The 23370-nt window shown below is 60.2% G+C and overlaps 2 protein-coding genes and 1 non-coding gene across 3 annotated transcripts; 1 reads left to right on the top strand and 2 right to left on the bottom strand.

The window, feature by feature from the left end:
• Positions 1-536: 536 nt before the first annotated feature.
• On the top strand, positions 537-5220 carry GJD4 (gap junction protein delta 4). Its single transcript, XM_070056151.1, has 2 exons — positions 537-1549; positions 3789-5220. The coding sequence occupies exons 1-2, from the start codon at positions 1486-1488 to the stop codon at positions 4778-4780; spliced, it is 1056 nt and encodes a 351-aa protein (XP_069912252.1). The 5' UTR covers positions 537-1485; the 3' UTR covers positions 4781-5220.
• Positions 5221-12002: 6782 nt separating this feature from the next.
• Positions 12003-15249, bottom strand: FZD8 (frizzled class receptor 8). The gene has a single exon (XM_017350696.3). It carries the CDS (start codon positions 14751-14753, stop codon positions 12669-12671), a length of 2085 nt encoding a protein of 694 aa, XP_017206185.2. The 5' UTR covers positions 14754-15249; the 3' UTR covers positions 12003-12668.
• A 6813-nt stretch (positions 15250-22062) lies between these two features.
• On the bottom strand, positions 22063-22184 carry LOC127487558 (small nucleolar RNA SNORA36 family). Its single transcript, XR_007914492.1, has one exon. It is a non-coding gene; the product is annotated as a small nucleolar RNA SNORA36 family (small nucleolar RNA).
• Between the last annotated feature and the right edge of the window lie 1186 nt (positions 22185-23370).

Raw genomic sequence — 23370 nt, 5'->3', positions numbered from 1 at the left:
CGAGGAATGCCTAGAAACTGGAAGGCTGCTATTTTGGGTGTGCCTGTGAGATGGCCAGGCAGGGGCCTGCCATGTGGTTGGTGGTTGGGGGTCCCAGGAGGCCGCACGCAGAAGCTGGGACAGGCTCGACTCCCACCTTGCACAGCCATCGTAGCCACGACCCCTCCTAGCCCCCGCCCACCCCCAGCTTCTCTGGCGCTGAGGCCTGGGCTTGGACTGAGCCAGGCTCCCGGCACCCCGGGGCCCCACGCCTGCAGACGGGCTGCCGTGGGACTTCCCTGTGGCCGTGTACCGGTGCACGTAGCCTGTCGGTTCTCTGTCTGCAGGCACCTGCTGGATGCGGGAGCGTTATGACGGCCATGACACCCTGCCTTCTGTCTCCACCTTGCCGCTGGTAGCCATTGAGGATAAATGTCTCTGAGCAGGACACAGCAACGGAGACCAAGACAACGGGGGCTGGGATGGACTTGGGGACAGGGCAGGGGCGGGAGGGCGGAGGGAGGGGCGGGGCGGGGAGCCGGGGTGGGAGGGTCCTGTCGCTGGGCGGCAGCTGGTGAGACGCACACCTCCCTTTTACCACTTGGCTGATGGGGCACGGAGGGGAGACGCACACCTGTGACCCGCTCAGAGCCCAACTGTTCTGAGTCGCTCCGCAGGTGGGACACGGTCAGCAGTTGCCTTCTTGGTGCTTCTGTTTCTTTCTCTCTCTCTTTTTTTTTAAATATGTATTTGAAAGGCAGAGTTACATAGATAGGGAGACAGACACAGATATTCCAATTGCGGCTCACTCCCTAAATGGGCGCAACAGCCAGGGCACCCTGGAGAAATCCCACCGGCGTGGGCTGCGTGCCCGCCACGTGCCTGGCGCCCGCGCTAACATCGTGAATGCCGAGTGGCTCAGCATGCAGGGTGAGGCCTTCGGGACAGAGTACGTGACCGTGACCACAGGGCTTGGCCGCGGTGTCAGGCTCCTGTCATCACCACCCTGCCCGCCCCCCAGGGAGCGCTCAGCAGGGTGGATGAGCAAGGAGGGGTCCCCACTGGGGAGGTGCAGCCGTGGCCGCCCAGGCGATGCCCCCCGGGGGAGACAACCGTAAGCAGGGCCGTGCAAATGTTGTCAGGACGCCACGTGGAGTTGGCCTTCTCGGGCTAAAAGGAGCTTCTTCAGCTATATCCAGGAGCTCCCGGCTGTTCGGCTGCAGACGTTTGAGCAGCACTGCCGGGCCTGGAATAGCCCCCAGGGTAAGAATAGCCCATGGCCAGAGACGGCGCCTGCTGTCCGGGGGCTCTGCAGTTGTCAGAAGGCCTTGGCCCCCAGGCAAACGGCTCAGGGCTTCAGCTCCTGGCCCCTGGGCCTGAAACCTCCCCTTCCCACCTCCAAATCCCTCCTTGGAGCCTGAGTGAGGAAAACTCGCTCCTTCCTGCACAGCTCGCCGGCCGCCCCGGGAGAAGACAGCGGCTCAGCGGCGTCCTAGCGGCCTGGACATGGAAAGTGTGGACTGGCTGGGGTTCCTCCTCGTCACGCTGGACTGCAACGTGACCATGCTGGGTGAGTCTCCAACGCCCGTCCTGGTTCTGCCTCCCCGCTGCACTCTCCAAAGCGCCCAGCTCTGTCCCGGTTTCTCCGTAACCTTTTCGACACACCCCTAAGCATGGCTGGCTGATTCCTGGCTTTCTCTGACTTCGGCAGAATTTATCCCAGTCTCCTTGTGTACAACGCCCACATGGCTTCAGCACCCAGTGCGATGATTCTTTGAGACCTGTTTCTCTGCTCTCTGCCCCCACCACAGAGCGGAGAAGTTGCGAGTTACTTTGGCATGGTCTCCAGGTCTCCCCCAAGAACTGACCCCTGGCGTACAACGGGGGCCTTAGTGCCACTCTGGTTCCCTCGCTTGGTCTCGTTAATTCCTGATGCGGTGAGAAGAGGCAGCCCCCATGAATTTAGAGCAGCTGAGGACCGGGATTTTCTGCTGAGCTATCGAAAAGCTGAATGTTCTTAAAGAAATTCCATTTCAGGGAGTGTAGACTCCCGTCTGTGCATCTGTCCGAAGCCCTGCCGTTAGAGCCCTTGTCGTGAAGACTTGCTCAAAGCCGCAGCTCGCAGGGCCTGTGCCTGGGCACAGGGGCACCTGGCCTCCCCCAGGGCCTGTGCTCCTAAGAAGGGGGCGACAATACTGAGGTCATCAGTCTGTGCAGACTGTGGGCTGGATGGGGACGCCAGCAGCCCCTGGATGTCCGGTTTAAGTCCTGGGCACTGTGTGCTTCTGGATCAGCTCTGCTGTTTTTTTTTTTTTTTTTTTTTTAATGCATTTATTTGAAAGACAGAGTTACAGAGAGAGGAGGGACAGAGGGAGGGAGGTCCTCCACCCGCTGGTTCACTCCGCAGCCGACGGCAGCCGCATGACAACCGCAGAGTCGGGTGGATACACAGGTGCGCCCTGGCAGTCGAGCTGTTTAAAAAGCCTCGTGCAAGCAAGCAGGGGTGCCCCAGCCTCTGGCTCGTGCCGGGGGTTCCATGGACGTTTGTCAGACAGACCAGCTGGCCAGCTGGAGACGTTGCTGCCACTGGGCATGAGGGCCCTCCAGAAGCTCGTGGGAAATGGAGTTAGAGGGGAGGTTCATTGTGGCACCAAAAAGAATCGAAATCCATGCCTAGGAGGAGTCTTTAAAAATGTCTTGGAAAAGCTGCATCACGAAGACTGTGCACGGATTTCTGTCTCTTTTCCGCACCAAAATACACTTAGATTTCAATTCCATTTCCCACAGACTTTTTCTATTGACTTTGTAAAAAGAATGTCTCTTTTAAAAGAAAGATTTATTTATTTGAAAGGCAGAGTATCAGAGAAGGACCTGCAGAAACACAGTCTGGGGTGGGGGAGGGAGTGAAAGAGGGCTGGCACCCTCTGGTTCACTTGGCAAGTGCCCACAACAGCCAGGGCTGGGCCAGGCCGAAGTCAGGAGCCAGGAGCTCCATCCGGGTCTTCCCTGCAAATGGCAGGGACCCAGGTACTTGAGCCATCACTGGACCTCCCAGGCAAGAAGTTGATTTGGGAGGGGGGCAGGGCTGTGGCGCTGGTTTGAGTCCCGGCTGCTCCACTTCCAATCCAGCTCCCTAATGCCTGGGACAGCAGCCACAAATGGCCCAAGTCCTTGGGCCCCTGCATCCACATGGGAGACCTGGAGGGAGCTCCTGGCTCCTGGCTTGGCCTGGCCCAGCCCTAGTCATTGCCATCATTTGGGGAGTGAACCAGCGGGTGGAAGATTTCCCTCTCTCTGTCTCTCCTCTCTCTGTAACTCTGCCTTTCAAATAAATACATCTTAAAAAAAAAAAAAAAAAAAGCTGCCCGGGACTTAAACTTGATACTCAGGGGATGATGGGATGCAGGTGCCCTGAGTGCCGGCCTAACCACTGTGCCACGAGGCACACTCTAAAATGCATTTCTTTAGAATGTATTTATTTGACAGTGAGGGAGAGAAAATTCTCAACCAGTGGTTCTTGCTCCAGATGCCCCCAACAGCCAGGGCTGGGCCAGGCTGAAGCCGGGAGCCAGGAGCTCCCTCCAGGTCTCCCATGTTGGTGCAGGGGCCCAAGGACTTGGGCCATCTTCTGCTGCTTTCCAGGGTGCGCGTGAGCAGGGCGCTGGATCCTAAGTGGAGGCAGGACGTCTTAGCCAAGGGACTGCCACCTGCCCTATCCCTGCCTGTGGGCTGCTGGGGTCTCCAGCTTCGGTCCCCCAGCCCCCGGGGGAAGGGCACCTCTGTGGGGTGACGCGGGGTCTCTCCCCTAGGGAAGGTCTGGCTCCTGCTCACCGTGCTGCTGAGGCTGGCGGTGCTTGCCCTGGCCGCGCTCCCCGTCTACCAGGACGAGCAGGAGCGGTTCGTCTGCAACACCCTACAGCCGGGTTGTGCCAACGTCTGCTACGACGCCTTCTCGCCCGTGTCCCCTGTGCGCTTCTGGGTGCTGCACAGCGCCGCCGTGCTCCTGCCCTACGCCGCCTTCACTGTCCACGTGCTGCACAGGGCGGCCCGGCTGGCTGCCCACCGGCTCCGCGGGGAGCGCCGCCCGCTGCGCCTGCCCGACTTCTCCTGGAGCTACATCGTGCACCTGTGTCTCCGGACCCTGCTGGAGGTGGCCTTGGGGGCCTCCCACTACCTCCTCTTTGGGTTCCTGGTCCCGGCAAGGTTCTCCTGCAGCCATGCCCCCTGCCCCGGCGTGGTGGACTGCTACGTGTCCCGGCCCACGGAGAAGTCCCTGGTGACACTGTTCATGTGGGCGGTCGGTGCATTGTCCCTCATCCTTGGGGTCCTTGACTTGATCCTTAGCCTGCGGGCCCGGACCAGGCCAGCAGCCAAGGGCTCCTCCATCATGGAGCAGCGTGGCCATGTGGGGAGCCCAGAGGATGTAGATGGTGGGTGGCAGGGAGAGGGGGTGCCCACGCGCCCTGTCCCGTGGCCCCGAGGCGAGGGTGCCGCCAGCCCCAGTGGCACATTCCGTGGGTCCGGGCGCTTGGAGCTTCCGGATGAAGACGGGAGTGAGGGGATGGCCTCAGTCAGTGACCAGCTGGCCAGGGCATGCAGAGAGCCAGTGGGCAGCCCCTTCAGGGAGGCCCCCATAGACCCCAGTGGCTCAGGCCCCACTGGGGTGGTGGAGCAGCCCTCCCCGGGGCCTCGGGGCCGCCTGGCTGCACACCGCTCCTGCAGTCAGCTCCAGCCATCAACCCGGCCAGCCAGCTCAAGCAGTGCTCCCCACCTGAGAGCCAAAAGGTCCGAGTGGGTGTGAAGGGGCCACTGCCCCAGGCAGGGGCGCCCCCCAGCAGGTGCACAGCGGCCCATCACTGAGCCACGCTCCAAGAGGGCAGCATCGGCAGGAAGCCAGCCAGCCAGCCTGGGACAGGCGACCCCGAGAGACCCGGCTCAGACTTGTCGGCAGGAAGCCAGCCAGCCTGGGACAGGCGACCCTGAGAGACCCGGCTCAGACTTGTTTGGACAGCCCTGTTCCTAAAGGCACCAGCATGAGACACCCACGCCGAGCCACAGCCGTGAGTGGGACCGTGTGTAGCCTCACTCCTCACAGCCCTGTGCTCTCCGTGGTTCCTGGTGGGTGGGTGGGTGGTTTTGAGATGAGTGTTTGTCTTTCAGAGGCACCTGTGATGCATGGGTGACATTAATAACTTCTCCAGTGCTCCTAATAAAGCAAAGGCCGACGGCATCGTGACCCCACGCTGGCCGCTCTGCTGTGTGGTCGCTGAAATGGCCCTGCTGGGGGACACCGGGCTTTGCAGGGGCATCGCGTGTTGCCGCCGGTGGGAGCAGGGTTCCCTGGGCGAGGGGAGCCCCGGCCCATGGTCTCCCATGAGTCTGCCAATGGCCGCCCTGACCGGGGAGCGCCTGGCTGTGGGGCAGTGTCCCTAGGTTTGTCACGAGGCTTTCAGTCCTGGCGTTGCAGCCTGAGCCCTCCTGTCCCCGTGGAGCAGGGGGGATGTTGTGGGTGCTGTGGCACACGCAGTCATGAGCTTCCTGTGTGGACGCAAGACGCAGGCGCTGCCCCTGGCTCGGGACAGGGCTCTCAGAAGACGCTTTTGCATTTCCCTGTGCCTTGTGGTTTCATCTAAGTGCCTCCAAGTTCAAGTGCAGGAGCGCACGCTGCAGCACAGACAGCTGTGTGAAGGCTGTGGGCCCAGTGCGGCTGCTCCACCTCCAATCCAGCGCCTGCTGTGGCCTGGGAAAGCAGTGGAGGACGGCCCAAGTGCTTGAGCCCCTGCACCCACGTGGGAGACCTGGAGGAGGCGCCTGGCTCCTGGCTTTGGCCTGGCCCAGCCGTCATCTGGGGAGTGAAACGGCAGATGGAGGATCTCGCTCTCTGTTTCTCTCTGTAACTCCACCTTGCAGATAAATAAATCGATCTTAAAAAAAAAAAAAAAAAAGACATGTTGGCTGGTGCCACAGCTCACTAGGCTAATCCTCCACCTGCGGCGCTGGCACACCGGGTTCTGTCCCGGTCGGGGTGCCAGATTCTGTCCCGGTTGCCCCTCTTCCAGGCCAGCTCTCTGCTGTGGCCCGGGAGTGCAGTGGAGGATGGCCCAAGTGCTTGGGCCCTGCACCCCATGGGAGACCAGGAGAAGCACCTGGCTCCTGGCTTCAGATCGGTGCAGCGCGCCGGCCATGGCGGCCATTAGGGGGGTGAACCAATGGAAGGAAGACCTTTCTCTCTGTCTGTCTCTCCTGTCTCTCTCACTGTCTAACTCTGCCTGTCAAAAAAAAAAAAAAAAAAAAAAAAAAAAAAAAAGACACACATGCACTCTAGTCAGGAATCCTCCTTCGTTACTTGGGAAAGTATCTTTCTCTGGGTTTCTTCTTGTTAGGCTTGTTACTTCTTTCAAGGTACTCAGAGACTAAGAGCAGGGGGAAAAAAACCCCACAATTTTTGCACTGAAAAAAAAAGTTGTAATTCTGGAACTTTCAGGATGTTCCAGCCCTGGGGGAGGTTGTACAGGTTCCCTTTGAAAGATGTGGGGTAGAGACACAGGTCCTGCAGGTTCGGGGCCAGGGAGCAGCATGGACTCTCTGGACCCCCCAGCCCAAGGCAGGCGTTCGCAGTGGCTAAGATCCCCTCTGGGGGTGCCCGGGTCAAGCCCTGGCTCCGCTCTCAATCCCGACTTCCACTAGCGCACACGCGGGGAGGCAGCAGGTGATGGCTCAGGTACCTGGGCCCCTGCCACTCCCCAGATGGGGTTCTTAGCTCCTGGCTTCTGCCCAGCTCAGCCCTGGCTGTTTCGGGCATTTTGGAAATGGACCACCAGATGACAGCTCTCTCGCTGTCTATTTTTCAACAACAACAACAAAAATAACCAAAAAACAAGAAGAGGGGGTGTGGTCTAGAGGTCACTGGCACCCCAGGGCAGGCAGAGCCTTTATCTCCAATGAGGCTCCCTCGGCTGGTAGCACGCGTTCCTGAACAGGGGGAGGACGCGGTGAGGTCGGCCGGGGACATAAGCTCCATGCGCCGACACCGACACCACTGTCCCTCCCAGGCTCCCGGCTCCATCTAGTTTCTTGCTTAATAGAACCACACAGTATCGCACAATTCAGTTTCTTTCTTTGCAAGTCTTTGGTTACTAACAGGGCATGAAATTCTCCGTTTGCACCAGGTGAGGGCGCTCTGTCCCCTCCCAAGCATTTACCACTCCTGGAGTTGAAACAAAACAAAACAACACAAAACACCATGGAAACCAATCCCATCTGTCTCCAGGAGCCCAGGTGGGTGACCGCAGCTGGCTGGCCTAGCGGATCCGCGGAAGACCCCCAAGAATCCCCAGGGCGGCCTTGGAGAACTCTGGCATCTCAGTCCCAGGGTGCAGCCTGGGCGCTGTGGGCAGAGGTGAGGACCCCCGCTGGGCTGCTAAGCCGTCCAAGCCTGGGCCCCGGGGTGTCGCAGAAGGGGAGTGGACAGGGGCTTTGGTCCTTGTCCCCTGGGCTCGGTCACTTGGTTACCTTGGTGCTGACTGCTTCTGCCCCTGGCCGCTCCTCCTCTTGCCGCACCTCTCTCTCCTGCCGCAGGTGCCGGCGCCCTGCTCAACCCCTCTCCACAGGTGCCGCCTGCAGGCCTTTGCTTGCTGTGCCGCCCGTGCTCCCTCCCTGACTGCGCTGGCCAGAGTGACTCCCCTCCCCCCCGCCCAGTCTGTCCCTGCAGCTCCTCCTAGGGGGCTGGGGAATTCCTGGGGAATTCCCTCCTGGAGAGGAGGGACCATGTGTTCTCCGTGCCCGTGGGTCACTGGCAGACCACGGGAGCCCACGGGGCGACTCTGGGACCAGGGCGCACAGCGGGGTGCACAGGGGGCCGCTGTGTCAGGCCTGCAGGACAGGCGCTTTGCTAACCTGTCCGCACCCCTGGTTTGGGAGCTGCAGCGCCCTAACTTGCCAAAGGAGGTCTTGGGTGTCAGGGTGTGCATGTGTGTGCGTGTGTGGCACTCCGGCTGAGCTGCCTGTCACGGCATCTGGCGACCCCACGGCCTGCGGGTCTGCTGTGGACCCCACCCCCTCCCCAGCAGCCACCCCGCTCCTCAGGACCCAGGGTTCCAGGAGGCCCTGGGGTCCCCTCCTGTAGAACCTGGCTTCCCACACTGCTGTGTTCTCCAGGGGGGCTCTGGAAGGCCACAGCAGGCCCCCTCTACCCCTTGGCTGGCCTTGTCGGACACCTGGGGACAGCAGGGACAGCCCTGCCCCCTGGCCGACCCCACAGCATACGTGTGCAGCTCCAAAGGCTGACACTGGGCTCGGCCGACAGCCAAGTGTGGGGCGTGTGAAGCAGTGCAGTAGCTGGTGTAAAACCGCCACCTGCACTGCCGCATCCCGTACGGGCGCCGGTTCGAGTCCCGGCTGCTCCACTTTTGATCCAGCTCTCTGCTACAGTCTGGGAAAGCAGTAGACAGATGGCCCAAGTCCCTGGGCCCCTACACCCACGTGGGGGACCTGGATGAAGCCCCAGGCTCACCCAGGCCTGGCCAATGCAGCCATCTGGGGAGTGAACCCGCAGATGGAAGACCTCGCTCTGAGTCTCCTTCTTCCTCTGTAACTCTGGCTTTCAAATAAACAGAAAACTGAAGCCTACTCCAAACAGTCTCTATTACTGATTCTTCCTCCATTGAAGGGTTGGTAGGACAGATCTTTGGCAAGCATTCCACTCTTTAAATAAGAGTAACACAGAGGCTGGCACGATGGCTCACTAAGCTCATCCTCTGCCTGCGGTGCCGGCACCCTGGGTTCTAGTCCCGGTCGGGGCTCTGGATTCTGTCCCGGTTGCCCCTCTTCCAGGCCAGCTCTCTGCTGTGGCCAGGGAGTGCAGTGGAGGATGGCCCAAGTGCTTGGGCCCTGCACCCCATGGGAGACCAGGAGAAGCACCTGGCTCCTGGCTTCGGATCTGTGCAGTGTGCCGGCCGCAGCAGCCATTTGGGGGGTGAACCAATGGAAAAAGGAAGACCTTTCTTTCTGTCTCTCTCTCTAACTCTGCCTGTCAAAAAAAAAAAAAAAAGAGTAACGCAGAAAAGAATTTGTAGGAAGACAGGCACTTGGATTGCCACCGACCTTAGTTATATTTTTAGCTTAACAGTGACACTGAGGATTGATTGATTGAGCGGAGGTTAGCAAAAGTCACCTTAAACTGTGTGGGAGTGATGTCCTGTGAGGCCTTAAACAGATGCAGTTTTGAGGTCAGGCATGACCCCAGATTCTGAGAACTTGGAATGATGAACACAGAACGCCTGCAGGAGCCCTAGGTGGGTGCCTGGGACAGGGTCTGCCATCTGGGTCGTCAGTTTTTCTGAATGAATTGGAAGGGAAATGGCACTGTGCAGCCACAAGATGGCAGCAGAGCACCGACTGTGGACAGCGGCCGGCGCCGGCTCCGCTCTGAGCACCGCTCTGCACCCACTCTTGAAGTAGCACATCTGCTGTGCAATCTCTCGGTGGATTTCTGCTCGCAAGATGATCTGTGGGCCTCCCCCGCAGGCTCTGAGGCACCGGGGCGCCCCAGCGCAGCCCGCGAGGGCTAAGGGACTGCCGCTTAAACTCTGCTGAACTTGGTGCCCTGTGGTCCTTCCCGGTCCCGCAGCTGCCCCGGCAGCTTGCTGTAATGAGCTCTGGCCTGACTGCAGGTTTTCATCAGGTTAGATTTTATTGACATTGATCTAGCCACACAGTAATGACGTCTTTCCCCACGGACCCCGGTATTTGACAAGGTGTCCAGAAACAAATATTTGTTTCATAGTCACTTAGGTCACACCCTGGGAGCCCAATGGGGTGTCCGGGGCAGGTGCACCAAAAGAATCAGCCGTGGGGTTTTGATTTCACGAGCAGATGGCACTGGGTATGGGGCAACTTTGCCAGGCAGGTTTTGGCCTCAAAGGCAGAAATCGAGCACACGGCGGCTTTCAGCTGGGGTTGCGGGGAGCCCAGGTGCAGGGGGGTGTCAGCAGTCCACAGGGGCTCTGTTGGTTGGCTTCATGAGCCTGCTGAAATTGAACACAAGCAGCCACCTGGTAAAAGGAACCAACACGGCATTTGACAAGGGTTCAGAGAACCAATAGCTAGCAAGCCCCTCAGCTGACCACTTGGCACTGTGGCCCATGTTCAGAACTCTGTCACTCATGGGAATGGCACACTGGAAGCCCAACATGCCAACCAAGGACTTTCAGCTCTGTCCCCGTCTGCCAGGTACAGCTCTCGTGGCACCTGCACCCTCCAGCCCTGCAGTCCCCACTTGGGTGGGGAGCAGGCCCCTTCTGGGCACCTAAGGCACACCCCCATGGTCCCTTCATGACGACAATGGCGGCAGAGGGGAGGTTTCACAGGGCCCCGCCTCGGAAAACGCGGACTGGCGGGAGAGCCGGGGCCGCTGTTCTTCCTGTAAATCCGATTTTTAAAAATGCAATTAACAGCAAGCACGACTCTGGGAAGGATTTGCAAAATGTCAGGACGTGAGAAGTCGCCCACAGTACGGAAGTTTCCACCCTATTAAGAAAACCACCGAAGATTCCGATCTGGAGAAGTAAAGAGAAGAAACATCTTAGCAGGATGCCCAGGACAAGTCCCCTCCCACCACGGTGATTGATGCCTCCATCATTAGCGGAGGATCTGCCCGGTTCTTATCTTGATTGACAGGTTAATAAGGGACCTGGGGCTATCTTTTCAGTAGGAACACACAATCCCACCAATTACTTTTAAATTATTGCTAATGTGTCAGAAAATAACAAGCATCAGGAATAAAAATATCTTTAAAAGAGAGAAACCTCTGCCGAACCAGCTCCTACTTCCGGGTTCAGAAAACTTCCCAGAATTTAGTGAATAGAATTTAGGCACTGAGGATTTTTTTTTTAAAGAAAAACTTGTAGATTATAATAGTTCATTGGTTCAATTAGGAGCGAGAAAGAAGGGAGTTTTGTAATGCAATTGTCCAGGGAAGGAAAAGGCTTTAAATTGGGGGATTCTGTGCCGAGACCACCTGTAGGGCATTCAGCAACGCCGCAGCGCAGGCTCGCAGCCTGCGGGCTGGCCAACAATACCGGGAATGGCTGTTTAAAAGGCGGAGCGCACTTGTGCTCCCGGTCCCCACTGACTGTTACAAGTGTTCCCGGCCCCTGGCTCCCTCTCCTTTTTAAAGTAAAAGTCCCACATCCCTTCAATGGCCGAGCGCTCAGGCTCCGTGGTGGCCAATGGAGCCGGCTGCAAGGACGGAACAGTGCGGCCTTTACAAACGCCTTCGAAGATCAAAGTTTTTCCAACTCAAAGGACCAAGTTCCCTACAGATTAACCCTATTCATCCGGCTCCTCTTGAAGGGATGGTGTGCAGAACCACTGGACAGACAGGTAGGGAGCGCCACCATTGCCGAAGCTTTCTGCTAATGCAGCAGCCTTCTGCTTCAATACATTAGCTTAGTCTTGACAGAGGGATAACAGGTTTTCTTTTCTCCTCCAGAGAAGGCAGCACATTTGGGACACACAAGCAGGGATGATTATTAAGATGTTAACCCATGAGAAGAATCCATTCTTGAGCCCTCCCCTGCTCGCGACCAGGCTGTCCAGTGAGTCCCACGGCCAAGAGCGCCCTGAGCTTTAACAGCGCACCTGGACGTCCCAGCAGCACGTGCAGTGACCGCACCACCAGGGGCTCTGCGGACTCCAGACGCCAGAGAGCCCAGGTGGGCTCTGGAGACCTTGGCGGGCACGACACGGGGGAATGGCGGGGCCCAGGCCCAGGGGGCTGCTGCCTTGCGAAGCGTCCGGCTCACCCACTCAGGTGCGAGCTGGATCCAAGATCTCCACTCTGCTGTCAGTCCCACAAGGACCTGGACGGCGGTAGAACCAGCGCGTTTGCCGGTACCTTCCCCCCACTGCCAAGGTCCCCAGGGAAAGTCCCTTTCCGGCTCCTGGTCCTGGCCAAGCTGGCCAAGCCCTCTGGAAGGCAGCAGCAGCTCAGAAGACGCAGGGAGAGCCGGCGAAGCTTCCGATCATTTATCAAAAGTCGTTTTATTGACAAAATAGAATACTTATATTTGTTCTTACAGGGGTCGCCTCTACACTTTTTACAAAAAAAATGTACACGTTGTATATCTTTGGATATATACATATGGTACACGTTTTTGTTTTTTGTTTTTGCTTTTTACAATGTAACAAATAATTATATAAATACATCCTCTAACGTCAGAAACCCGTATTTACTTGGATTGGGTGATTAAGACATTTCTTGCTTGCTTATTTAAGGCATGTGCCCGGTCAGGAAAGATTGACCCAAACCGTGCAGCCCCGGACGGCCGCAGTCGGCTCGCCCCTCGCTCCAGAGTGGACGCACAACACAGGGGGTCTCCGGGCGGCATCGTGGAGCGCTAGCTTCCAGGTCGGCGAGGGGCACGCGGCGAGGGGGCTCCGGAAAGCCCGGCGGAGTCCACCCAGCCGGGCCCGCGCGGCAGGAGCGCCCGGCGCGGGAGGAGGGGGCCGGCTCCCGGGGGGCTTCCATGCCAGCTACTTTGTTCTAAGGGAGTCCTTTAAGTCCCAGCTAATGGATACCATTAAGAGTTCATTATCATGCTAATAGCAGTCAACACCACGGGGAAGGGGGTGGGGTGGGTGGGAATCCCGCGCGCGCGCGCGCGCACGCACGCACGCGCCCCCCGCGTTCAGACCTGGGACAGGGGCATCTGCTTCGGATAGGACCCCGAGCTGGCCGTGCCCGAGCGCCAGGTCAGGCCGGTGCTGACGTCGCTGTAGAGCGAGCCCCCTCCGCCGCCGGGCCCCGCGCCCGCGCCGCCGCCCCCCGGGCCGCCGCGCCCCTGCGCGCCCGAGCCGCCGCCGCCGCCGCCGCCGCCCGCCGTGCCCTTGCTGGCCCAGCAGCAGCGCGTGCAGAGCGCGCGCCAGGACTCGAGCGTCTTCCCGGACCAGATCCACACCCCGGAAGTGATGCCCACCACCAGGCACATGAAGTACTTGAGCATGAAGACGGCGTAGTCGGGCCTGCGCGCCTGGTCGGGCTGCAGGTCCCGCAGGCAGGGGCAGTTGTGCGTGGCCTCCCAGCGCGGCCGGTTGTGCTGCTCGTAGAAGAGGCAGGCGACCACGACGGCGGCGGGCACGGTGTAGAGCACCGTGAAGAGCCCCAGGCGGATCATGAGCTTCTCCAGCTTGTGCGTCTTGGTGGGGCCGCCCTGCTGCTTGATGACCGAGCGGATGCGGAACAGCGACACGAAGCCGGCCAGCAGGAACATGGTGCCGATGAAGAGGTAGATGACCAGCGGCGCCAGCACGAAGCCACGCAGGTTGTCCAGGCTCTGGTTGCCCACGTAGCAGATGCCCGCCACCGGGTCGCCGTCCACCGAGCTGAGCGCCAGCACGGCGATGGACTTGACGCTGGGCACGAGCCACGCGGCCAGGTGGAAGTACTGCGAGTAGCCGGCGATGGCCTCGTTGCCCCACTTCATGCCGGCCGCCAGGAACCAGGTGAGCGACAGGATGACCCACCAGATGGAGCTGGCCATGCCGAAGAAGTAGACGAGCAGGAAGACCACGGTGCAGAGCGCCGGGCCCGTGGTCTCGTAGCGCACGTGCTGCTCCACGGCGCCCAGCTCCTCGTAGTCGCCGCGCGCGCCCGCGCCGCCCCCGGCCGCCGCGCCCGCCGCCGCCGCCGCCCCCGCGGCCGCCGCGCCCCCCGCGCCGCCCGCGGCCCCGGCGCCCGGCGCGCCGCCGCTGCAGGCCACCTTCTCGTGGCCGGCCACCAGGCGCACCAGGTAGCCGACGGACACGAAGAGGTAGCAGGCCGAGAGGAAGATGATGGGCCGCTCCGGGTACTTGAAGCGCTCCATGTCGATGAGGAAGGTGGACACGGTGGCGAAGGTGGACACGAAGCACAGCACGGACCACAGGCCGATCCAGAAGACGGTGAAGGCGCGCTCGTCCTGGCTGAAGAACGGGTTGTGGCAGGGCAGCGCGCAGTTGGCGATCTGGCCCGTCTTGACGCGGTTGTAGAGCGGGTGCCGCTCGCTGGACACGCTCACCATGGGCGCGCGGCACTGGCAGCCCGCCTCGCAGGGCGCCGCGCCGCCGCCGCCGCCAGGGGGCCGCGCCTTCCCGCCGCCGCGCGCGGGGGCCGCGGCCGCCGCGTCCCCGCCGCCGCCCCTGCCGCGGTGCGGGGGCCGGGCTCCGGGCGCGCGGCCGTGGCCGCTGCCCGCCGGCGGCTGCTCGCCCGGAGGCGGCGGCGGCGGCGGCGGCGGCGCGCGGCGCGGCGGGCCGGGCGCGGCCGTGGTGAGGTCGGTGCGGTTGTAGTCCATGCACAGCGTGTCCGGCTGGCCCTGCTCCGGCAGGCGGTCGCAGCGCATGCGGTCGGGCCAGGCGAAGCCGTACTGGCGCATGAGCGGCGCGCAGCCGGCCTTGGCGCGCTCGCACACGGCGCGGCAGGGCGGCAGCGGCTTCTTGTAGTCCTCCAGGCAGATGGGCGTGTACATGGAGCACAGGAAGAACTTGAGGTCCGGCGAGCACTGGATCTCCACCAGCGGCCAGAACTGGTGCACCTCCAGCCCGGCCTCGTCCTGCGTGTCGTGGTTGAACTGGTTGGGCATGTAGGTGTAGTTGTAGCCGATGCCCCGGCACAGCGGCACGGTGATCTCCTGGCACGCCAGCTCCTTGGCCGACGCGGCCGCCGCGCCGCTGGAGCGCTGCAGCAGCGCCAGGGCGGCCAGCAGCGAGGTCACCTCCAACAGGTAGCCCCACTCCATGCCGCGCGCGCGCGCCCGCGGCCCCCGCGAGCGGGGCCGGCCGCCCGCCGCCGGGCTCTGCGCCTCGCTGCGGGCCGCGCTCAGCTCTCGCGGGGCGGGCCGGCCCGGCCGCGGCGCATGGCCCCGACCCGCTCGCTCGCTCGCTCCCCCTGGCGCGCGCAGGGCCCCTCGGCGGCGCCGCAAGTTTCCGCCCGCGCCGCGGCGCGCAGTCAAGATGGCTGGGCCGGCCGGGCCCCGGTCAACCCCGTCTCGGGCCCCGGGCGCTCATGCCCGCCTCCGCCGCCGGCTTCCTCCGTGCGTCCGCCTGGCCGGCCGCTCCTCCTCCTCGGGCGCAAGTCCGCGCCGCGCCCCGGGCCGCTCCTCCTGCCCGCCGCGCGCGCCCCGCTCGCCCCGGAAGCGCAGCAGACCCCCGAGCTGCGCGCCCGGCCCCGCCGCCGCCTCGGCGGGAGCAGCACCCTGCACCCAACTTCCCGGCCGCGGCCCCCCGAGCGCCGCGCGCCCGGCTCATGAATATTTATACGGCCCCGGCGCTGCCCCGCCCCCTAGTGCCGGCCAATCGGCGGCGGCGGGGCGGGGTCCGCGCGCGGGAGGCGTGGCCTCCTGGCCGCCGGCGGGCCGGGGCCCCGCGGGCTGTGCGGGCGGCCGGGCCCGGCGCCTGGGGGCTGGCTGCAGGGCGGCGGCGGTTCCCCAGCGCCCCGCGCGGCCCGCAGAGGGGCTGGGCTCGGGGGCAGGTGGCGAGGCGCGCTCTTCCCCGCCGGGCGACCCGCGCGCATGGTGGAGGCCCGCGCCGCCCGCCTGGTCTTCGTGGCTCGCGGCCCGGAGCCCCGGGCGCCCGCAGCGGCTGCGGGTCAGGTGCGCGCCCGGCGCCTGTCCGCGCCGCGTGGCTCGGGGTGGGGGAGGGTACTGTGTCGGTATTCGGGTGGCGCTGGGACGCTGGGCTCCCTCTTGCAAAACAATCCAGTATCTTCTTAAAAAAAGAAAAAAAGAAAACAAAACAAAAACTTGTAAATCAGCGGCGGGGGGGTGGGGGGGCTCGGGCTCCGGTCTGGGTGCGCTCGGCTCACGCCCGTCCACGCGGAGCGCACCAGCTCCGGCCGGCCGACCCGCGGCGGGCTGCCCCGGGCTGCGGTGCCCGCCCGGGCCGGGGGGCGCCGGCCGGCAGCGGGGTGCGCGCAGGTTGGTGGGCGCCGGCTGGGCCGTCGCGGGGGGCTGTCTTTCTCCCGGTGCGGAGCGTTTGTTGTTTAATTGATGTCGCTGTTCCACTTAGCGCTCGCGCGGGACTCACGCTGCGGCGGTAATTACTGTAACCTCGGGACTAGCGCCGCGGCGCCGGCGCCCCCGCCCGCCTCGCTCCCCTCCCCTCTCCCCCTTCTCTCCTCCTTTCTCTCTCCCCTCTCCTCTCTCTCCTTCCCTTCTCTCTCCTACTTCTCTCCACGTCCCTTTCCCTCTCTCCCCTCCTCTCTCCCTTCCCCTCCCTCCCCCTTCTCTCCTCTTCTCTCCCCCCACTTCTCCTACTTCTCTCCTCGTCCCTTTCTCTCCTCTTTCTCTCCCTCTCCCTCCCTTCCTCTCTCCCCCCTTCTCTCCCTCTCCCCCTCTACTTCTATCTTCTCCCCCTCCTCTTTTCCTTTATCTCTCTCTCCCCCCTCCTCTCCCCCTCCCTCTCTCCCTCCTTTCCTTTCTCTCCCCCCTTCCCTCTCTCTCCCTCTCCCCCCCCCTTCTCCTCCCTCTCCCCCACTCCTTTCCCCTGCTGCAGAGCCCAGCCCCCACGCGGCCCAGAGAGGGGGAAGGCACCAGCCTCTCCAGGTCCAGGTGGCTCCTGGCGGGCACTGCGTAGTCAGGGGACAGGTGAGGCTGGCGAGGGCGCATGCGCGCTGCTCTACCTGGCCCCCACCTCCGAAGGCTTCAGGGGCTCCCCCAGCCTTTGCTGGGCAGGGAAATGTCACGCGGAGATGGTTAGACTTGCGCGCCGTGTAAACTGACCAGAATGAGGGAAAAAAACAGCCTGACATTTGAAAATCGAGGCTGCAAATAGTTGGTTTTGGCTGTTCACTGGCATTCGATTCTTTCTCCTTTTTTCTTTGGAGACAAGATGAAAGCTTTGATGATGTGGAATGTGGAAATTTTTGGTAAGTGTATTAAGCCTGCGTAAAAAAAATAAGCAGACAGAAGTTCAGACTTCTAAAAAATCATGTTATAGGCAATTTGGGGAAACTTTTTACTGATTTGGGACATAAAATCATGAAAGATTTACTTACATAAAATCCTGAAAGATTTATTTTTAATCGTCTATGAATAGCATCTGAAATTTGCCAATAAATGGGAAAATTAAAAAAAAATAAGTGACTACTTGAGAAGCTTTCAGAGGGGGAAAGATTTCTAAAGCCAGCAGCGGTAGTGTGCCCGCCAAGACCAGAACTGCGGACACTTTGCTTGTATGTAAAACAGCATTTCCGGGCAGGGAAGCCGGTGGGTGGGGGATGAATGAATAATGCAGAGTGCAGGAGCAGATGTCCAACAGGTAGAGGGGGAGGCCGGAGGGAGCTGGAACACGGGGTGGCCACGTGGGTGTCAGGAGAAACTGGGGTGAAGGTACTGCAGCCGGACTTCTCGCAGGTCGGGCTCCGCACCTGCAGAACACGTGATGTGAGCGTGGAGTGGAGGACCCTCTGCACCTGATGGCGTCTCTTGGATGTTACCTAAGACACCAGCCGGTTTTCCAGAGGCTGCTTTTCTTCCAGAGAAACGAGTATCGCACGTTCAGAGAGTTTAAAACTCTATCCGGTGACGCTGGGTACTTGACGTTTTGAAGATTTAAAACATTTATTTGGAAGAGGGAGGGAGAGCGAGCGAGCTTCTCTCTGTTGGTTCAGTCCCCCAAAACACCCAGGCCTGGGCCAGGCTGACGTCAGGAGCCAGGAATTCCTTCTGGGTCTCCGTGTGGGTGGCAGGGACCCCAGGCCTTGGGCCATCACGGCTGCCACCTGGCCCCTCAACAGGAAGCGGAGTGGAGGCTGGGCTGGGTCTGGAACCCAGGCACCCCGCTATGGGATGCCTGTGTCCCAAGCAGCATCTTGACCACCAGGCCTCACGGCCGCCCCGTCTTAGTGGGCTCAGGTCTGCAGCACACCAAGCGTTGCGTCTTCAGCGGCCAGCTGTGTGAGTGGACGGGAGCAGGAGATGGACTGGTCAGGGAGGGTATTTGAGCGCTCTTCCTCCTCACCAGCAGCGAATGTTTACAGAGCTGTCTCCTGCTTTCTCTTCCACCAGGGAGGGAGGCTCCTGTGGGTGACAGGCCGCGTGCCCCTCGCTGGAGGTCACTGCTCCCTTACATGGAGCCGCCATTTTGGAAGATGGCGCCTGCAGTGTGGTGCTGCCTCTCCAGCCACTCCAGCGCGTGCTCCCGCGGGCTCAGTTCTTGTTCTCATTTGCACAGGAGTACGGGCGGGTGTCCAGGCTCTTGAGGACACAGTGTGCACTCATTTGGGAGCTTTCTTTCTTTAAAGATTTATTTATTTGAGAGGCAGAGTTACAAAGAGAGGGGGAGAGAGGTCTTCCATCTGCTGCTTCACTCCCCCAGTGGCTGCAATGGCTGGGGCTGGGCCAGGCCGAAGCCAGGAGCCAGGGGCTTCCCCGAGGGGTGCAGGGCCCAAGCGACTGGGTCGTCTTCGCTGCTTTCCCAGGGATCCAGCAGGGAGCTGGGTCGGAAGTGGGACTTCCTTCCGCCATAACCATCTTGTAACTCAAACTGCCAGAGCCAAGCAAGGACACCTTCCCTGGCGCTGAGCGTAGAAGCCAGAGTTCACAGTCAGTCCCCCGGGCTCGTGGAAGCTCCAGCTGCCGAGTCATCCCGTTTCAGGCCACCCTCCATTCTCTGGAAGCCCTTGGCTGACTGGCCCCGAAGCACGGTGGTCTGAACCTGCCTGGTGGCCAAGGTTGGCACCCAGCACCAGACAGGCTGTGACGGTGGGCGGGCTCCAGCAGGGGGCTGGTGACGGGGCCCCGGGGAAGGCAGAGGGCAGGGAGGCGGGGCTGCCAGCGGCACACCTGACCACGAGCAGCCCAGTGCCCAGCCCCCAGCACATCGCACTCTGGATTAGGAATCAAGGATGCTCCAGGTCCAAGCAACCCTTAATATCCGGATTCTCTTCCCTGGGCCGTGCACAGCATCAGGTTCTCTGTGCACTGGGAAATGGCCAGCAGTTTACCACGCGTTTTCTTGATAATGTTTATAAACTGTGCAGTATCATTCCTGAGTGCCTTTGTGTTGGGCTTTTACCCTAAAAATGGACAAAATTCTGGGAGTCAGAGGGTATTTGTTGTTAAGTCCTAGACCCTATAACCTTTTTATTTTAAAAGGTGATTTGAGGCCGGCGCCACGGCTCACTAGGCTAATCCTCCGCCTAGCGGCGCCGGCACACTGGGTTCTAGTCCCGGTCGGGGCGCCGGATTCTGTCCCGGTTGCCCCTCTTCCAGGCCAGCTCTCTGCTATGGCCCGGGAAGTGCAGTGGAGGATGGCCCAGGTGCTTGGGCCCTGCACCCCATGGGAGACCAGGAGAAGCACCTGGCTCCTGGCTCCTGCCATCGGATCGGTGTGGTGCGCCGGCCGCAGCGCGCCGGCCGCGGTGGCCATTGGAGGGTGAACCAACGGCAAAGGAAGACCTTTCTCTCTGTCTCTCTCTCTCACTGTCCACTCTGCCTGTCAAAAAAAAAAAAAAAAAAAAAAAGGTGATTTGAGATGGAGAGAGAGAGAGAGGGAGAGAGAGAGAGAGAGCGAGCCGGCATCTGCTGGTTCACTCCCCAGTGCCTGCAACAGTTGGGACGGGGCCAGGCTGGAGCCAGGAACCCAGGACTCCACCCGGGTCTCCCATGCGGGTGGCAGGGACCCAGGACTCCACCCGGGCCCCCCCACGTGGGTGGCAGGGACCCAGGACTCCACCTGGGCCCCCCCACGTGGGTGGCAGGGACCCCAGGACTTGCACCACCACCTGCTGCCTCCCAGGGAGTGCATTAGCAGGGAGCTGATGGGGACTCAAATCCAGGCACTGCAACATGGGAATGTGGGTGTCCCCACTGGGGGTCTTACCACTAGGTCAAACGCCCACCCAGCATAACAGTTTGTATTGGCAAAATTATAATTAATGTAGGAGAATTGTATTGAAGCCCCCTCTGAGCTGCTGCTGGATGGGAAAGGGCTTTTATTGCAAAGCAGTGTTGGTCCAGGCGAGAGTTTACGTCTGGTTACAGTGTAATCTGGTTTAAGCCGTGGTCTGGGCTATGGAGACTTGACATTAGTAACATGAATACTTATTAGGGCACTAAAGCCTGGGGGTGGTGGCTTGATTCCTGTTTTATGTTTGTTTCTGACCAGAGTCAGGGGAACACATAAAGCATTTTTTGTCTGGAAGTGACAACATTTGATTTTTCTCGTCTTTGTTGCTGTTGGAAGCACATATGCTTCAGGAGAGTCAACCTTAGTTTATGGAAGCATGGTTTGTAGCATAATAGTCGAGTATAGAATAAAAGTGGATGCGTTACCACGTTGAGTGTATTGGAATAATTTCACAACATAAAGATGAACCCTGGCATGCTTTCTTTTTTTCTTGAAAAAGGTTAACTTATTTGTTTGAAAGTTCAGTGTACAGAGAGACAGAGAGAGACAGAGAGAGGTCTTCCATCTGCTGGTTCACTCCCCAGAGGACCACAATGGCTGAGCCAGGAGCTCCATCCGGGTCTCCCACACGGGTGCAGGGCCGCAGTCCTTGGGCCATCTTCTGCTTTCCCAGGCACATTGCAGGGAGCTGCTCTGGGGACTGGACCTGGTGCCCATGTGGGACGCCCGCGTCACAGGTGGCGGCTCCACCCGCTGCGCCACAGTGCCGGCACCAGAAACACTGTCCCAGGTGGGGTTCTGTGCCGAGCGCCACTGTCGCTGGGGAAATGAGAGTGGTCAGATTCAGGACGCGGTGCGGTCTGCTCAGAGCCACGTGGTCCCTTGTCCTGGAGGGGAGTGGGCTGGGGTGGAGGAGAGACACGAGCCGCCCTTCAGAGCGTGGTGCCAGGTTCTGGGCTCAATGCTGTCTGTCCTGTCTCGGCGACTGGCTGCACACTGGCTCCTGCAGGATGGAAATTATTATCTCCTAGCACAGACAGTCCAGGAGGGTGGTTCATAGCACTTGGAAAATGTCCTCCAGGATCCAGATTCTTTCCCTGCCCTGCCCCCCAGGGGTGTTGACAGCCCTGACCTCATGGTCACAAGAGGGCTGCAGTGTTCCGGGCATCTTTCCAGAAGTCTCCTGGCAGACTTCTTTCTTTCAATACTTATTATTTTTTTTAAGATTTAGCCATTTTTAACATCCTATTCACTTTGTGGGTGAATATTATATGCATGCGCATACATACTGTTTGTTCTTGAAGGTGCCTTCCCCAGGCATGGGCAGGTGTTCCTCTTTCTCTGTGTGGATAGCGGCGCGTCTGTAGTGAGACTAAGGTTTGTGAGAGCTAAGGAGAGACGTGGAGGGGGCGGGGACCGGCCACCCCCACGGGGCTCCCTGTCTCAGGCTCCACCTCTGTCACTGTGTACAGGTGAGGTCTAGGGCACAGCAAGACGCCAGGAACGTCTCCCCTTCCACAGCCTCACAAGCTGGCGTCCTGGCGTAAGCTCAAAGTAGGGAACGCGCGATGAGAACAATCTAGAAGCCCAGTGAGGCCATCTTCCTGAACACAGAAACCCGGACCACTGGTGTGGCTGCGGTTGGTCGTTTGGCAGGGTGGAGCTCATGGCCCACCCCGGGGCGCTCTGCTCCCAGGCCTGTCCCCCGGCGTCACGGCTCCCTCCGGGCTCCGGGGCTCAGGGCCATGGGAGGGGGCCTCAGCTCAGCGTGGGACGGGCGGGCTTTCTCTGCAGTGCAGACGGAGGCTCTCCCAGGGGTTCGTGGAAAGTGTGTGCACTGGCAACCGTGCAGGGGCATCCCACGTTCGTGGCGCCAACACAGACGGATTTCTGATTCTCTGTTCCACGGGCGAATGACGGCCCCTCACGGGTCTAACTTGGGGAAGGGTCTCTCCTTCTGTCTCAAGCGACTCCCCCCGGCCGGCAGGTCCACGGCCCAGGCCGCTCCCTGGCTCCCCCACTGCTTTGGCCGTGACTTTGGAAGGTGGCCTTGGCCGAGCCCTGCCACTCACCCCGACAGCGAGGGGAGGTTTCCAGGGCCAGCCCCGCGGGTGGGAGGATCCGGCTCTGCCTCTGCCGGTGACTCCATCCTAGTGTCCTGCTTGCTGGTCCAGGGTGGGGTCCAGTTCTTCTCCTGGTTGCTGTAGGCTGGGAGGTAAATGAATACTGTGTTACTTTCCACCTCCTAGCCCCCTTCCATGTCCCAGAGTTTAGTGACCAGAACAAGAAAGCCACGCTGAACGGAACTCAACACTTCGGAAAAATGTGCCATACAATCCGTGTTACTGCTTCCTAGCCTGCCGTCAACATTTGTGTTTTTTCTTTCCGGAAAAAGAAACAAAAATTGTGAGATACTTCGAACGTAGAGAAAATGAACACAACTATAAGCCATCCTTGATGTGTCCGTGTTTTCACACCTCGGCCTCAGATTGCTTTTCTTCCAGAGAAATAAGGCATCAACACCCCTCCCTCCCCCCTCCCCCCTCCCTCCCCCCTCCTCCCTCTCTCTCCTCCCCCCGCCCTTTCTCCAGAAGTAAGCAGTGTCCTGAAGATGGCTTGACTTGGACCCTAGAATGGTTTTGCACTCTATGCACATGTATATGTACACAGAGTGTGCAGTATTTTAAAATATTTTATAAGTAGCATTTTACCTACCCCTTTTTTTTTTGACAGAGTTAGACAGTGAGAGAGAGAGAGAATGGTCTTCCTTCCATTGGTTCACCCCCAAAATGGCCACTACAGCTGGCGCACTGCGCTGATCCGATGGCAGGAGCCAGGTGCTTCTCCTGATCTCCCATGGGGTGCAGGGCCCAAGCACTTGGGCCATCCTCCACTGCACTCCCTGGCCACAGCAGAGAGCTGGCCTGGAAGAGGGGCAACCGGGACAGAATCCGGCGCCCTGACCGGGACTAGAACCCGGTGTGCCAGCGCCGCAAGGTGGAGGATTAGTCTAGTGAGCTGTGGCGCCGGCCTTACCTACCCTTTTATAAATAGCTTTCTGGCTGATGTTGATGTGGTTGAAACATTTAAGAATTTGTTTTTTTGAAAGGCAGAGAGAGCGAGAGAGGTCTTCCCTCTGCTGGTGCATTCCCTAAATGCCCACAGCAGCCGGGGCTGGCTGAGCCTGGAGCCTGGGGTTTCATCCTGGTTTCCCTTGGGGGTGCCAGGAACCCAAGTGCTGGACCTTCACATGGCTGCCTCCCAGGGTCTGCATGAGCAGGAGGCTGGGGTCAGAGATCAGAGCTGGGACTCAGACCCAGGCTCTGATATGGGACACGGGCATGTTAACTGGGGTCTTACCCAGTAGGCCACACGGCCACCCCCTTTGTCCTTTCTGGTAAATTGTTCCTCGCCTACAGGCGATAACCCTTTCCACCTGCGACAGTTCCCCTGCCCTGAAACTCGATTCTGCTGTTGACTACAGGTTTCTGTGCAGTTATGCTGCTG

Source organism: Oryctolagus cuniculus, chromosome 13 (genome assembly GCF_964237555.1).
Source record: "Oryctolagus cuniculus chromosome 13, mOryCun1.1, whole genome shotgun sequence".
NCBI classification, from domain to species: Eukaryota; Metazoa; Chordata; class Mammalia; order Lagomorpha; family Leporidae; genus Oryctolagus; species Oryctolagus cuniculus.
Note: the sequence above shows the minus strand (reverse complement) of the source record. Positions and strands in the feature narration are given on the sequence as shown.